Source organism: Pezoporus occidentalis, unplaced genomic scaffold, assembly GCF_034315485.1.
Source record: "Pezoporus occidentalis ecotype Australia unplaced genomic scaffold, CSIRO_AGI_Poc_V1 ctg221, whole genome shotgun sequence".
Lineage (NCBI taxonomy): Eukaryota > Metazoa > Chordata > Aves > Psittaciformes > Psittacidae > Pezoporus > Pezoporus occidentalis.
In genome coordinates this window covers 1329464-1345222 of record NW_026914084.1, presented here as the reverse complement: position 1 = coordinate 1345222, position 15759 = coordinate 1329464, and the positions used below count along the sequence as shown (strand labels likewise).

Below are 15759 nucleotides of genomic sequence, written 5' to 3'. Positions count from 1 at the left end.
GGCATAACCTTGTGCCTGAACCCTCCTGCTCTCCCTGCCCATGTGCAAGCAGCTGCCACACAGCACCACTCTGGGAAGTCCTTGCAGATAGCGCAGACTTACAAACTGGGGTGGAGCGCACGCCAGGGGCAAAAAGCAGAAAGGAGTTCATATTATCTCCTTTTCAGGATGTGGAGGTTTGGTTTCCCATGGGAAGCCCCTTTTTTATGTAGGAAAATGAAACCATTTACTCCACATTAGAAGCCACTTGATTCCACAATCACATCCGTGAAACTGAAGATCAGAATGTAGGTAATCCGTTTTTAGCCCTATTCATGCCTTAGTGCCTACCCCTATGGTGGTGTCCCTTACAAACCAGTGGCATAGGTCCAGCAGGCATGCAGCAGTTAACTTGCCCAGGAACCACCTGGGGATACAAAAACTAAAGCCCAGTCTACAGTCACTTGTATCCCAAAGGGATTTCAGTGTTCCTCTTTTTAGCCTGGCCAGCCCCAAGAGGATTTTTATATGGCAGCTGGCCCAAAGCATCTCCCCTGGCTGCAACTAATAAGTCCAGCACGTGACACCGTGCTTCATGGGACAGCCAACACTCACACCACTCACCTGCTCCCAGGGCTGACTGCAGGGACAGGCCAATTCACCTCTACAGCCCCCACAAAGGTAGAATCCTGTGCCTCATGGAGCCCAACACCTGATTTCCTACCTGTATGAAATTCAGGGGCTGCAAGCTCAGGACTGAGAGAGAGACAAGCGTGGACTGCATAACAGTGGAACCAAATGCAGACCTTTATTTCAAGTTGGGTTAGTTTTGCACAGAAGCACTGTTCACAACAGCGGTCCCTTCATTCAGAAGCAAATGACTAAGAATCCAGTTTTTCAGGTTACTCCTCAAAACACCTCCAAACAGATACATAATTTATTTATAAATACAAAAAAAGGTACTGCAGAACCATCGAGCAGTGCAGCAGTCACAACAGGATTTCCAACAGTTAAAAAAAAGTAAATCCAAATCGTCACAGGGTCAGTTTCTTTGGTGGGAACTGAACTCAGAGCATTTCAGTTTCACATCAAGAATAAACAGCCTCTCTCCCATGCCAAGGCTACAGACCCTCATCTCGAGTTCGCTGTCAGTAAAGACAGGCTTTCACATCTCAGCCCTTGAGCGGAGTAGCACGGCAACCTGGGTGGCACAAAATGGTCACTGGGGGGTCTGCTCCCACCCTGGAAGTCAGTACCTGTTGCCAGCCCATCTCAGATGGGAAAGGGGAAGGTGCTACAGAAGACAACAGCCTCAGAAAAGATCCCCCTTCTCCTGAGGCCAGTCACAACATTCTGTGTTGTACCTACTGTGTAAAGCTGCAGCACTTCTGCTCGCCTTAAAACTGGGTGCATTAAGGGAAGAATAATCCCTTTTCCCTATACTATACACTCAAAACCACCTTGGCCTCAGTGGGCCAAGTAATCCCTGAAGCTTTCTCTAGCCATGGCCCATTCTGTGTTGCAGGAAGGTGCACGGTGCTTTGTCAGTGGAGGTGCTGCACAGACAGGAGACAGCCTCCAGCTGCTACAGCTCAAGACAGGTAGGTAGGGGCTCCGGGTTCTGGGAGGTACCATCAGACAGCAGGGCAGCAAAACCGAGCGCAGCAGCAGAGATGGGGCTACAATACAAAGATAACTGTCAGCATTCACTCTGGGAATACATAGGTGTGTCCTGGAATACATGTGTATGTGCACTGTTGTCTATTAAATATCATTAATTCCTCATTAGTAGTGATAGTAGTAGTCCCTCCCCCACCTCAACACCTCAGTTCAAGGGAAAATCCGTGCCACGGCAGTGCTTGCTGCTCCTTGCCATTGGGATGCAGAATAGGAACCTCCAGGTCAGTCATCGGGAGAGATGTTGCACCAGCTGCTCAAACTGCTCCCGCTGCTGGTAGATGTAAAGCTGCGTGTCCCAGAGAGCATCCACCAGCACAGAGTCGTTCACCTCATCCAACATCACCTCTGTCTGCAGCTGTGGGCTCAGCCTGCATACAGCAAGACATATCACCAACTGAGCACAGACATGAACGCAGGAAGGCACTGAGCCTGCCAAGCACAAGATTTGTGCTAAGTGGCTCTCAAAGTGGCTCCCAACGCAGAATCACAGAATGGTTTGGGTTGGAAAGGACCTTAAAATCATCTAGCTCCAACCCCCCGCCCATGGGCAGGGATGCCTCACACTAGTCCATGTCACCCAAGGCCCTCTCCAACCTGGCCTTGAACACTGACAGGGATAGAGCATTTATCACTTCGGGCAGCCTGTTCCAGTGCCTCACCATCCTCACAGTGAAGAGCTTCTTCCTTATACCTAACCTGAACTTCCCCTGTTTAAGTTCAAACCCACTGCCCCATGTCCTATCACTACAGTCCTTAATGAAGAGTCCCTCTCCTGCATCCTTGCAGGCCCCCTTCAGATACTGGACATCCAGCACGCTTGCAGAGCAGAGGCCTTCCCCCTCCTTCAACGCAAACCTACACTCAAAGCTGAGGCACAGCTCAGCACCTGCACCACTTAAGGCATGGCTCTAAACCAGGCTGTGGCATGGTGGGATAGGGCAGGTCTCAAAGGACCCCGTTCACTGATCCCAGACAAGGCATGCTTGGGCCATCAGCTCATACAGTGAGCCATGGCATCCTCTCTTATGCCACTGAGGCATGAGGAGTGGGGGCAGGAAGACAGGTCTGGGCAGGCATGCCTCTGGAGGGGACGCTATTTGGGATGACACATGCCTCAGGCAGATCTGAAGTGAAAGGGATAAAAATAGGTTGGTGCAGAGAGCGGAAAGGAAGCTCCTACCGGAAATATGGGACATCTGTCATCTCGCACCAGGCCCTGGCACGATCCACAGCTGGGCCATCTGCGTCAGTGCACTGCAGGAGAACCAGGCCCACAGTTAGAGCCTGACTGCCACACTGCTCTTCCCCTGCCTGCAAGAGGCTCCTGGCTTCTCTAGCATTTAATAAGTCAAACTGCACAAGCCGCAGAGGGAAAGGGAAAACCAGAAGCAAGTGCATGCCAGAAGGCATCGGTCACCACCAAGAGAGGGGTGGCTTTTTATTCGTTTTAATATAAGAACAGTGCTCCCGATCCTTGGGACACAAGGAACTGCACACTATAGATCCTCCATCCATCACAGCACCAAGTGGATTCCCTTAAGTATACCCCCAGGATGATCTGAATTGCAGCCTCCATGGGATTTCATCTCTATCCATTTCTGTCCCATCCCAGTACCAACAGAGCCTGTGATTACTACAGGCTTTCTGGGCTATCCTGAAACACCTTCCCTGGGACCCCTGAAATAAAAGACAGGGGAAGCAGAGGGATCTCTCTGGGTATTTCCTGACTTTAGGGAGCTAGAAGGACAGAAAGCAACAGAAGCAAGATTACAGTCAGAACCTGTGTTCTGATCTTTCTGGCTGTTAATCATTTGGAGTGTTTTCATGTAATGATCTTTCTAAAGCATGCAAGGACATATGCCTAATTACATACTCTTAACCACTGCTCTGAACTACTGCTTTCTGTTAGTGCTGCTCCCACTTCTCCAGCATTTACTAATTTCCCCAGTAGGGATAACACAGCTTTTCTAAATAAGAAGGAATTGGTGCTTTCCAAGTTGTGGGGTTTGTTTGTGGTCCAGATTGCTCAGATGCTCCCTAAAAAGATACTGAGTTTCATGAATTCACACCTGAAAATGTCCCTAAGGGTCATGACCACCATCCTGTCCTCACCTCCTTTCAGCTGCAAGAAATTCCCTTGGCAGTCAAATCCCCAGAGAGGAAGACAGGGCTTCAGACCTGATGTGCACACACAATTCTTAAGTTACCCACTACGTCCATTCCTTGAACTGATCAGAACAGTTCCAAGGAAATACAATTTTCTTCCAAAAGGAAGCAGCTGAAGACTGGAAACCTTTGCTCCCTCCCTGCAAGCAGCTCCAGGGGTCTTCCCTCATCCCTCCTCCCAGTACTCACACAATCCACCACCATCTTGCCGAGCTCCCTGGCTCCAAAGACAGTCTTTGCCAGCTCCCAAGGGTTGGAGGGACGGAAAACATCCACGGAGCTCACTGGTACCTGCGGAGGCTTCCCCGTCCCCAGGGAGACCACCAATCCCAATTTTTTTACTTCCTGCTTTTTACCCTGTGGGCAAATAAAAAATTTGTTTGCAAGGACCAACAATTAATGCAGAGCATTCCCAACACACATCTCCCTCCGTACACTCCCTTCTAAGGCGCTGCATGGCTAACTTGTGTATCCATCAGAGAGGCATCCATCCATTCCCAAACCTTCTTCCCCTTCAAAGGAGGCTCTGTGGAGCCAATAAAGCCCCAGTCACCAGTCAGGGCCAGGATTTCCCTCACCTTCTTGATGAGTGTCTTGTTGTACTCGTGGATCTCTGTCAGGGCATCGAGGGTTGGGTTGTTGGCTAGCAGCCCACCATCCAGAAAGCGTCCTATGGGCCGGAAGTAAGTGGGAGCTGCACCACTGCAGCGGGCAGCACGCCACACAAGCTGGTCTGGAGGGAGAGAAAGCATATGGCCTCTCGCAGCAACTTTCCTGGGTGCAAGAAACACCCCACCTTCACCCGCACAAAGCAGGGGGCTTGCAACCCCAGAAGACCCTTGCCCTACATTGTTATACCTCCTTCTCCCAACAGCAGGGACTCTGCCTGGATGCACAGGATCATTTGGGGGTGCTTTAAAAGATGTTTTCACCACTTTCTATGTATCATGGCTCACATTTACCCACTACAAGTTTCAATGCTGCTCCCGAGAGCCCAGGGAAAGGTGCTGACTGTATGCATGACTCCTCTAGCACACCCCTTCCTCATGAACCTCTCTGGCCAGCCCCTGGTACAAGAGAAGCCAAGGGAGGAGGAGACTGAAGAAAAGGAAACCACCGCTAGGACCAAGCTACAAGTCAAGATCAAGGATGAGCCATTGCTGGACACCCTGATTTTCAGAGCAATGGGAGGAAGCACAGGAAGTCTTGCATCTCTGAGAGACGGCTTTGTCCCCTGCCAACCAACTGGACTGCTGCGTGCCAGCATGTACCTTGCGGCTGAGTGAGTGGTCTGAATGATGCACTTGTCTTGTATTCAGTGGAGGTTTTTGTCTCTGGCACAGGGTAATTCCGGAAAAGATGGAGTTCAGCTGGCTGGCGGTCACACAATGTGCCTGTCACCATAACCCTGCAGAAGAGGACATAGCAGAGTAAGAGTAAAATGGGGGAAACAAAATGTACTTATGGCTTCAACAGTCTGCACATCACACTTGTTCAGATCTACTCTAAGGAGAAGCTGAGCATCTCTGCTAAGGATGGTTTAGCGCACACCCAGGAGAGCATCAACCAGAGCAGCCCCATGCAGGACTTACTTGGGTCTTTGGACATCTGTCATTTTGGTGTTTTCCCCAAATTCCTTCTTCAAGAACTCATCCAGGGGCTCCGACTCGTAGGGCCGAGACCCCCGGAACACCATGTCCTTCATGCGGAAGTACAGGCAGCGCATGTAGTCCATGGACTTCCCTGAGACAGGCAACAGCGTTGGCAGGAGCAAAGAGCAGGGAGGAAGGGCAGGCAGAACAAACAGCACATCAGAGATGGGACCTCCCAGCACCAGTGGGAGATGGGAGGAGTCGCTCCCAATCCCATTCCCTTTCCAAGCTGTCATCTGCTCAGAGCTCAGCAGCTTGACTGGGAAGGATTAAAAAGGAAGGGCAAGCTCAGAGCATAGTTTCCCACTAACAGAAAGTGTTGATCACATTGCTGTAAAACCCCCATGGAAAGGGCAGGAAGAACAGGACAATGCACTCTGCAGCACGTACTTCCCAAAACCCAGAAAGCCACCCAAGGCCAGCTGATGTGAGAAGCAAGAGAGGAGAGCAAGAAGGCTTTCCTTCATTAATGAACATCCCTCCCCTCCTTTGGCAGAAACAGCAAATCTCAGTTGGGACTCAGAGAGGCAGCTCCCAACCTACAGAGGAGATCTCAGGCCCACAGGAGCGAGAAGGGGCCCATTATTTGCACTGTGCTCACCATGCACAATAGCCAAGGCCAAGATCCCCCCAGTACTGGTCCCAGCAATCCAGTCAAAAATCTCACGAATAGGACGACCCACAGCCTTTTCGATAGCCAGGAGGAGCTGGATAAGCACCAGGCCCCGGATGCCCCCTCCATCCAGGCACAGGAGGCGGTCGTGACTGCAGAGAGAGACAGACACAGATGACTGGAAGCTGTGAGACAGCTTACAAATCACAGCATGCCATGTGGGAACGCAGCCCTGGGGATGGGAAACTATGCCAGTAACTAGAAGGCTGCTGTGGACAGTGTAATCAGTGAACAAGTAAATCCAGAGGTGCTTCCTCAGATGCAAGTAAGACTGGGCACAGTCAGATAAGCCTCATCGGAGCTGGTGCAACACCACTTGCTCTTTTAGCCATCTCTAACCTCTGCACCAGAGACACTCATAAGCTGAAAATGCCCCCAGGTCCCTTGGGTATTGTGTCATAAATAAAAAGCAGACAGCTCTACATTCCTTCAGTGCCAACCCTCCCTCTGCTCCATGCAAGGCGAGGTGCAGGCACTGTTGAGGCAGTACACAGCCTGGCAAAGGAGCTGGGTGAGCATCGTGGCAGCACGTAGAGATGGGGACATCTCAAAGCCAAAACAGCGTTTGTTGCTCAGTGGCAGAGGGGACAGAGCAGGGTTTTCACCTGCTGAGCTCTGGCTCCACTCCAGCTCCAGGGCTGCAGGCAGGAACAGGCCGTGGTCATTTATGGGAACAGAGATTTATCACAAGGTTCTCGCAAAAACTGCATCAATGGACATTAAATAATGTCAGCTCTGAGGACGCCACACTCGGGTGTTTGTGGGGAAACTTCACACACACAGATTTCACCTTCAAGTTGCATGATGGCCTGGACAGAAGCTGTTCCTCACTTACTTTCTTCTACCCTCACTGGGTGAGTCCACAACATCTGGCGCCTTCAACAACTGCCCAAGCGCTGCGGAAGCATACAGAAGGTCCTTGTACCCTAAAGGGCCATCAACATGAAGGAAGAAAACAGTAATTAGAGACCACTTTGCTACCTGAGGCCTCTGCTATGTGCCTCCGAGACAGCAGCCAACCAAATTATACTTAATCAATTAGAAAACCTTCAATTATTCTTCCTACTTTGCCCCCAGAAAGCTCAGCCAGAGTACCCAAACCTCCCACTAGTGCAGTAAATGATTTCCACCACCATCATACAGAGAATATCTAATTCCCTTCCCAATGGAATAAAGCTCCCTGCAGGAGACACAGCCATCTTACCCATGGCCATTAGGTACCCCCCTAGACCAAACGCCACATCAATGAGAAGAAACCCCATCCTTTAGAGCAGGCAGCTGGAGATGCGCTGGTAAAGACAGAGGATTTGTAGAAGCAGATGATGAGCACAGTAAGCAAGAGAGAAGGCAAAGCCTAGCAGCGTGCCCACTACAGAGTAAAATAAAACCTAAATCTACTCCTGCAAGGTAACCTAGGCAGGAGAGCTGTGGGGACAGGGTGGCTCGTCATTACCCCTCAGCTGACGTACACCCAGGCCATCCTAGGTGCAAGGCACCAATCCAAGCTAGGTGAGAAGCCAGCCTGTGAAACCAAAAGAAGAAAGAACAGGGGAAGAGAAGTTAAAATACTCCTGCCAGTGCCCAGGCTGGAAGGTGGCTGTGGATGACAGTGAATGTGGTGAGAGGTTCCTTCAGGGGCCAGAGTCCATGATGAAAAAGGGCCTTGCTCTGCCACTGCATGAGAGCTGAAATAGGGGGGCTGCCTTCACAAAGTCATGGTGAGAAGAAAGTCCTGGTGTCACCAGCCAGTGAGACTTGTGGTGACACAGACGCACCTCAGAGCCTGGCAGGGGGTTATCCTCCAGCCTCACTGGAGGGTCTTTGCAAAGGAAAACATCAACCTGAGCAGGGAAGAGGACCACAAGCAGCTGCTGTTTGTCTGCATGCCCTTCATGAGGGTCAAGCTTTGCTTCAAGCCAACTCACCCAAAGCCCACTCTTTAACCCCTCCCACTGCCTCTGCCTCAGCTCTGGAGCTCCCCAGAGGAGGAAAGCCTGGCATCTAGAATAGACCTAAGGGCTTATTCACACAGTTTGGGCAATAAAGAGCACAAGCCATGACACAATCATATGTCCTTAGGTAGGCTTTTCCTACACATAACATAAGCCCTGTGACCAGGGTCACTTATCCTTGGGCTTCATCCCTTCCGTCTCCCAGCACCTGGCCTCCAGGATCTGAATGACCAATGATTCTAATTTCCTTTGTGCCCAGCACAACACTGGCAGGTCCTCAAGGCATACCAGCAAGTAGCTCCCCTTCTATACATGACCCAGTGGATAAAGCACATGCAGGTATCTAAGTCCTACACCTCTTCCAGAGGGTTAGGGGAGTGAGTCTTCCCTTTCGTTTTACAGAGCTGTATTGTGTCAGGTCCATGAAACACAAGTTTAGATTACAAGAGTTTAGAGTACACACAGAGGAAAAACAGAGAAAAGAGACAGGATCTTGCAACAGCTGAATGCGAACAGTGATGAGAAACTGAGACCCAGGAGACAGTCCCCAGAGCGCAGCCCATCTGAAGGGGAGAACCGAGACAGTGCTGTGAAGAAAGAAGGGAGGAAAGCGCAGAAGGGCCAGGGAAGGCTTTACCTAAGCTGTTGAAGCTGCTCCGCGAGGAAGGTTGGCCTTCCAGGAAGAAGGAGGTGGCAGCTGGTGCCAGGCTTGGGGAGTCAGGGTTGGGTGGGTGGCAGCGTTCGGTCCCTACAGTTTGCAGCAGGTCTAAGAGCACTTTCCGGTTCGCACCTTAGGTGACGAAGGGGAAGGCACAGATCAGAAAGAGAATCAGTGCACGCACACACTGGTGAGGGCTCTGCCAAATTCACAGCAGCCCTGACCCTCGTAGAACTTCTGGGATGACCCAAGGGGGAGAGGAAAGCACATCCCAGGTATCTGTCCCGGAGCATAAGGTAGCAGGACTTGTGCACAGTAAGGGTACTTCAAGGGTGTGTGCCACACACTTGCCACTGAAGAACTGCCCATATCTGCTTATGCCTGGGCAGTTCAGCAGCACTGCGTCATCCTGTTTTGAGCCTGCAGTGCCTGACATCATGGCATGAAAGAGGGGGAGTACGTGCCAGCTTCTCCTCTTGCATCTTATAGAAGAAAAGTTCATCAAGGGCTATTAATACAAAGCCTATGCTGTTAGCTCAGGAAGTGCCTATGCTATGAATGACTAGAAGCTGGGAAAGCATGCTAGAGAAGCATCACCCACTCTTGACATGTTTGCACCTCTCCCCAAGACACTGTTTCATGCACCAAGAGAGACAGGTTGCTGGCCGGGTTCACCCTGTAAAGCTGCTGATGTGCTCCTCACCTTTGCTGCTCCTGGCTGCCAACAACCCTGGTGTCTCCCCGAAATCATTGGGGATCTCAATATCTCCTCCAAACACAACAATCGCTTTGATCATATCCAGGTGGTCGTGCTAGGGCACAAGAGAAAGCTCAGTCAAGAGCCATGCTCCCCTCAGCTATTTGACTTCTCATTCCCTCCCTCCTCTTTTCATTAGCCAAAGCAGCCACAAGGGATCACCCCATAAAAGACAACAGCCAGAACTTCACAGGAGCAATCCTTCAAGAAAATCCTCCCTCATCTTCCCAGCAGCCTCTGCAGCAAACTCACCTTCATGGCCAGGTGCAGTGGTGTGTTGCCATCCTGACCCCTGGCATTGGTGTTGGCCCCGTGCGTCAGCAGGACCATGGCACAGTCAAAGCGTCCCCTCTTGACCGCGATGTGCAGAGCCATGTCAGCCGTCCGGCTGGTCACATTCACCTCAGAGCCATACTCAAGCAGCAGCCGTGTCATCTATGCCCAAGCGTGCATGTGCCAGGTCAAGAAGAGAGAAAGGCATCGTGAGGACAACTGCCTGGATGCTCAAATGATCCAGGTCTCATCACAAGCAAAGCAGGGGAAGAGGAAGGAGCCTTAGCCTGGATATAGCCGGTTGACAGATGTTCCAAGCACTGGAGATGGGGTTTCTCTGCCTTCTACCACAGAACTAGTTGGTGGTTTCACAATCTGGCTAGAGATTCCAAATGTTCTGGAAGTTGTGCGCGAGTGTAATGATTGGCTGAGATCAACAGAGGGAAAAAAGTTCCTACTCAAGCCAAAATCCTTGCAGACTGGAGGGAAAAAGTTTTCTTTTTCATCTTCTCTACAAGCCAAGCAGACTTATGTCTGCTCTGAAACTCCACAGGACATTTCTGAGAGGAATGTGATACTGCAGGAGGGAAACAAGTCCAACCATAGGAATGTCCTTTGCTTGCAACAAGCACCATTCAGGTGATCCAGGATGGTGTACCACACATGGCGGAAGACACATCATAACCTACATGCCACCTCCCTGAGCTATTTCGACTCTTCCCCTGCAGTTTTTAAGGCATCACTCTTGTTTCCTCCCATGAAACTGGCAGGTAATGAGAAGAGAGCTCCCCCCACGGGCAACTGGGCTTCAGTGACAGTGTTCAATTTTCCCAGCAAAAAGGACAAGAAGCTGGCAATTTCACAGCCATGGATGAAACAGTAGGGACAAGCCCACCAGCTGATTTCATTGCAAGACTCCACTGTCCTGCCCCCCACGGCAAACAGCACTGATCAGCACAGGGCAAAGAGAATCAAACATCAGGCTGCTGGCTGGGCTCTGACACTCTGAGGGCTCTGCCTGGGCACTCAGAAAGGGACAGGTTAGCAGCAGGAGGAATTAACCAGGTGCTGGATGGCAGCACAGGCCCTCACCACAGGCTCCATTTACCTCTGCTTTCTTTGCCCAGTGCAGTGGAGTGGCTTCATGGCGCGGGTCCTTGGAGCAAACCTGGCTGGCATCCACCTCCAGGATGGCCTGGGCACAGCTGGCAAAGACAAGGAGATGAAGGGATGGATGGATGAATGGCTGCTGCCTTGACTCAAGACCTCCACTCACATCAGCACCAACCTCCCACCCAGAGCCTTTCAGGAAATCCTTCAGCAGCAGCAGGCTCTCTGCAACACCTGCAAGTTCCTCAGCTGCAGTTTTGGTCTGCTCTTTTTAGAAAGAAAGAGAGGGCACAACAGGAAGCACACAAGCAGCACAGTGTTTGGAACAAGCGGAAGAATCCCTTCCCAACTCCAAGTTGCGGGGCAACATCTGCTTCTCCAATGCATGAATACGGCACTTCTGGAAACTCTCAAGACCCAACAGGAAATTCTTCTCTCTCCATGGAAATGTGGGGATAAAACTGAAATAGTTGAATATTTGCTGAAATTAAGGACCTGTGTACTTCCCTACTAGTGAAAAATCACATTACTTGTGAACAGATCAGTATCTAGTGCCTGAAAAACATGATAGGTAGACTTATGCTCTCTGCTCTGAAACAACACTAAATAAACCACGTAGAAGAGATGGAGCCCCACTGCAAACTAAGGGACCTAAACACGTTTTTTTTGCCCTGTAAATGTATCTCTGATGCTGGAAAGCACTTTCAAAATGCTGAAAATTGTCTAGCAGCAGCTAGTGTTGAGTTGAGAGCCCTACTTGTAGAGCTTGGACACTGAAAATTAAGTACCAGAAGGCACATGGAAAGGGAATCAAATTTCTCCAGGGAAAACAAAACAGGGAGTAAATATTGTGTCTTTTCCGATTCAGTTCCAATGTGTTTATTATTTCCCTACCCATGGCAGGGGGGTTGGAACTCGATGACCTTAAGGTCTTTTCAAACCCAAACCATTCTACGATTCTGAGATTAAGAGTAAAGAGTACCTTTGACCTACAGGAGACAGGAATAGCCAGGCTTTGCAATGAAAGCTTATTAGGAGGAGAGCACTCAAAGATAGAGGTACAGCAATTAGCAACACTATTTAAGCATCAGTAAATCATCCTCCCACAAGTCATTCTGAGAAAAAGTATTTCACAAACTTCTTCCTACTGAGCACTTTCCTGAAAGGGTCCACTCTTGGACAACCCTGAGCAAGCAGACAGGTCCCCACACTGGAGAAAGAGCCCTGTGCTGGCATCCCAAGCAGTTACTTACCCCTTGTGGGAGAACTTCAGTGCTGTGTGGATGGGGTAGCCCAGTGTGCCCATGACACTGCAGCTGGCACGGCATTTCAGCAGGGACCGAACCATGTCCTCTTTGCCCAGCTGACAAGCAAGATGCAGAGCAGTCAGCCCTTCATGGCTCAGGTGGTCCAACCCAGTAGTTGGGGTTTTGCCCAAGAGCTGGGGAGAGGAGACAATAAATAAATAGACAGACAGACATGAAAGATACCATCTCTCTTCTTGAGCTCTCAAGGACAGACTCTGGAATGCTGGGTTCCTTGTGATGCTACAGTCGGTCCTCTCCACCCCTGCTTCCAACAGAGCAGCTATAGAAATGCTCCTTGTTCTCTCTTCCTAGAGGGTTTATTGCAGCTCTCCATGCCCTTCTCCTCTGGCCTGGGTGCTTCTAAGACACCCCTGAGGCGAAAAGGGCTCACACCACCTTGAATGATGCAGCCCAGCAGACTCCCACCACCTCCCACTGCGTGAGCCAAGTTCAGTCCAACAACATGAGAGTGCTGACTGAAATCAGTAGTTTCCTCCCCTGCTGCAGCCCCATCCGTTACGACAGCCACTTAGCAAGCAGGAGCTCAACCTCCCCTGCAACTCCACCACTGCTTTCAGACACAAACAGGATTCTGTTTAAAATAGCCATGTGGGAATATATTTGAAGGAATTTTCCTATTCTCCCCTGAATTTTATATCTGTTTCTCAAAAATATCCCACCGCCATTCTGGTGGAACCCTGCAAGCCCTGTGGCAGGAACCTAGTTTCTTTTCTTTGGTTTAGCAAGAAAGAAAAAAACTAACAGGAGACAGATCAGACCTAGAAGTATTTCGGTAACAAGCCAAGTTGCTGCCATCAGAGAAATAAAGGAAGAGGCCATCTTGTCAATACAAAGGTCTTAAGTACCCTGTTCCACAGCATGGCAAGCCCTGATCGTCATCCCTCCCCCATCATGAGTTAGGAAACCCCAGCACAGTCTGGCAGGCAGAGGGAGAGCTGTCACAACAGGTATTGGGCAAATGGCGGGTGCTGCCATAGGGGCAAGCCCATCTCACACTCCCACTAGGTGCTGGGGAGCTGACAGACCCAGAGAACAGACATGGAAAGCCACCCACATCTTATGAACCCTGTCACTCTGCCCAAGCTTCTCAGCAATTATGAACTCTCTGGCTTCAGACTGTCTCTGCCTCGAGGCTCTGATTGCTCTCCCTCATGCAAGGCCACTCAGTTCAGACAACAGGTTCTGCAGCTCAGGAGAGCCGCAGGCAGCTCCAAACTGTCCTTCAGTCTGTGAGCAACACATGCTTCCCCACAGGAGCTTAAACAAATGCTCCCCCTGCTTTGAGGAGATGGAGGAGGAAAGGCAAGGACCTGAAGAAAGGCAGGATCAAGGCCTGATGCAAAGAGCAGTGAAGGACACCTTCCAAGGGAACTTGTTTCTTTCCACTGCAGGGTAGAAGCTGGAGCATGCTTATGGGAAACAGCACCAGTAAAGGGAGGGGAAAAAAGAAGCTGAAATCACCCTCAAGCATTAACTCGCTGCAGCAAACAGAACTGACTTTCTCCTCCATTCTGCAGCTATTTTCCTGTCTCCCTCCTCACAGCATAGAGAGGACCCATTCTAGTCCCACTTAGTCCCTCCCAGCTTCTAAATCACTCGCACCTCGATGATGTGGGGGCTGTTCCCTCGCACAGCATAGTGGAACACAGTTTCCCCATGTATATCAGTGATGTCCACCCGTGCGTGGCACTCCAGCAGCTCCAGCAGGCACTCCATGTCTCCCTTGCGGCATGCCAAGTGCAGTGGGGTGCAGCCATCCTCGCTGTCTACGCTGTTCACACAACTGCAAGAGAGGAGTCAATGTGAGGCCAAGGAAGGGCTGCAAAGAAGAGGATGTGCAGCTGCCCTGGGAGCTGATACAAAGGTACCTCCCATGTCTGCGACAGGCCCAGCTGATGTGAGCCACAAGGTTCACAAAAGCCAGGCCTCCTGCTATGGAAGGAGCACAGCGAAGGGCGACCACAAAGCCCTGCCACAGACCCTGTGTGGACCTCTGTTCCTTCCTCTGCCCCCTACATGGGAGCAGCTCCCCCTGACCAAAAGAAGGCAGGGGACAGGTTACAGTCAGCAACCTGGTGCTGCTTCAGACTCCTAACTCCTCACTAGTCTCCTTTATCCTCAGTGAACTTTCCCATGGAAAGAGACCAAGGGCTTGTGGCCAAAACCCATACCCAGAAAGACAGTTATACTGTACCTCCTCTCTCACGGTTCACAGTCAGCCACCTTCCCCTCCAAAAACCAGTTCCACACGGGTTGCAAGATCTAATTAGTGTTTCTGGCCAAACACTTTGATCCTTTAGCTCAAACACCAGAGCGCTGGGCTTTAATGTCCATTGAAAACCCTCCAATAACCTTACACAGTGAGCCCTGGATCCCCTTTGCTGCCACATCTGTCACTCAGGCAAGACACAGCAAAACTGACACTTTTGAACTCAATCTCTGCAGTAGTCACAGGTATATCAAGTTTCTCCATGAAAGAGCTCCCAATGCTTTGGCACATCGAGCTGGGATACCCTGATCAGGCCCAGCCCACCATCCCAAGCTCATTCCCAGCACCAGGCCCACCGGAGGCCCCTCCTGCCCCTTGCCTCATGACATGGTTGTGCCGGAAGGTCTCACGATGGCCAATCTCCACCGCGATGTGTGCCGCAGACCAGGTGGGATGGTTGCGGATGCAGTCACTGAGCTGCTGGAGCTCCTCCAGCAACAGGGGCTGGCGCGAGGTCTCGTAGAAAGGGCGCAACAGCCTGGAGTACTGCTCAAAACGCACCAGGGCATCTGCTTCATTGTCGAGCTGGAAGAGCCTGGAGAAAAGGTAAACACAGCGTTTGTCCTGTTCAGAGAAACAACCTCCATGGCAAACAGCTCTTCTCCAAACAGCAGCGCTGCAGACTTTCCTCATTCCTCCTCGTGTGGTGTAACGCTTCTTCCAAGGAAAGAAGGGAGACTACTTCATTAGCAGAGAGCATCTATTCTTCCTGAGCTGCTTCCACAAGCTGTTCTGATGACAACTTCTGATGGCCTCCCCCTCCTCAGGAGCCCACCTGATGGGAGCCACCACCCCGCAGCCACAAGGCACCATGCTCCTGAGCTCATGTCTTTAGTAACGGTCCGTCACTTACCGGAAAGCGACCTGAGGACTCTGAGGATTCACCAGCAGGCAATCCCAGGAGCGAGAGAGATTGTTCCTGTACAGAGCCACCCTTCCTTCCTCCCTGAGGCAGGTGTGCGCCGCATACTCGGCAGCCGGCACTTCCTTCACCCGGTACGGGTTAGTGAATATCTGCGTGACGCTATTGATGGTATCCACCAGCCGGCCAAAGAACTGCATCGTTATGGAGCCTCAGGCGGCTTCCCGGCCGCGTCTTGAGGGAAACCCCGGACCTCCGGACCTCGCCTGAACGTAGCGACACACTGCCGGGGAACGCGAAACGAAAGCCGCCGGCGTGAGCGAACCCCAGCACCTTCTTTCCTCCGTCCCCCGGGTAAAGCACCCGCTCCCCCCTCAGCGCCCCACGGCCACCGCCCCCC

The 15759-nt window shown here is 51.2% G+C and overlaps 1 protein-coding gene across 2 annotated transcripts; it reads right to left on the bottom strand.

Annotated features, from left to right (window-relative positions):
• Positions 1-758: 758 nt before the first annotated feature.
• Positions 759-15612, bottom strand: PLA2G6 (phospholipase A2 group VI). 2 transcript variants are annotated; one of them, XM_062620533.1, is made up of 16 exons: positions 15351-15612; positions 14817-15032; positions 13831-14011; positions 12154-12341; positions 10899-10995; positions 9770-9952; positions 9464-9572; positions 8740-8892; positions 6986-7076; positions 6079-6242; positions 5418-5568; positions 5097-5233; positions 4404-4558; positions 4015-4182; positions 2840-2913; positions 759-2027 (listed from the first exon to the last, which is right to left on the bottom strand). In XM_062620533.1, the coding sequence occupies exons 1-16, from the start codon at positions 15557-15559 to the stop codon at positions 1886-1888; spliced, it is 2418 nt and encodes an 805-aa protein (XP_062476517.1). In that variant the 5' UTR covers positions 15560-15612; the 3' UTR covers positions 759-1885. The 2 variants fall into 2 exon arrangements, with proteins under 2 accessions (XP_062476517.1, XP_062476516.1); XM_062620532.1 differs by lacking the exons at positions 8740-8892; positions 14817-15032; positions 15351-15612 and having other exon boundaries at positions 13831-14034.
• Between the last annotated feature and the right edge of the window lie 147 nt (positions 15613-15759).

Coding starts and splice junctions, on each gene's coding strand:
- PLA2G6 (XM_062620533.1), bottom strand. CDS start 15,559: ATGCAGTTCTTTGGCCGGCTGGTGGATACCATCAATAGCGTCACGCAG. Junction 15,033..15,350: donor AGTCCTCAGGTCGCTTTCCG/GTAAGTGACGGA, acceptor CCTTTTCTCCAG/GCTCTTCCAGCTCGACAATG. Junction 4,559..5,096: donor ACCACTCACTCAGCCGCAAG/GTACATGCTGGC, acceptor CTCTCCCTCCAG/ACCAGCTTGTGTGGCGTGCT.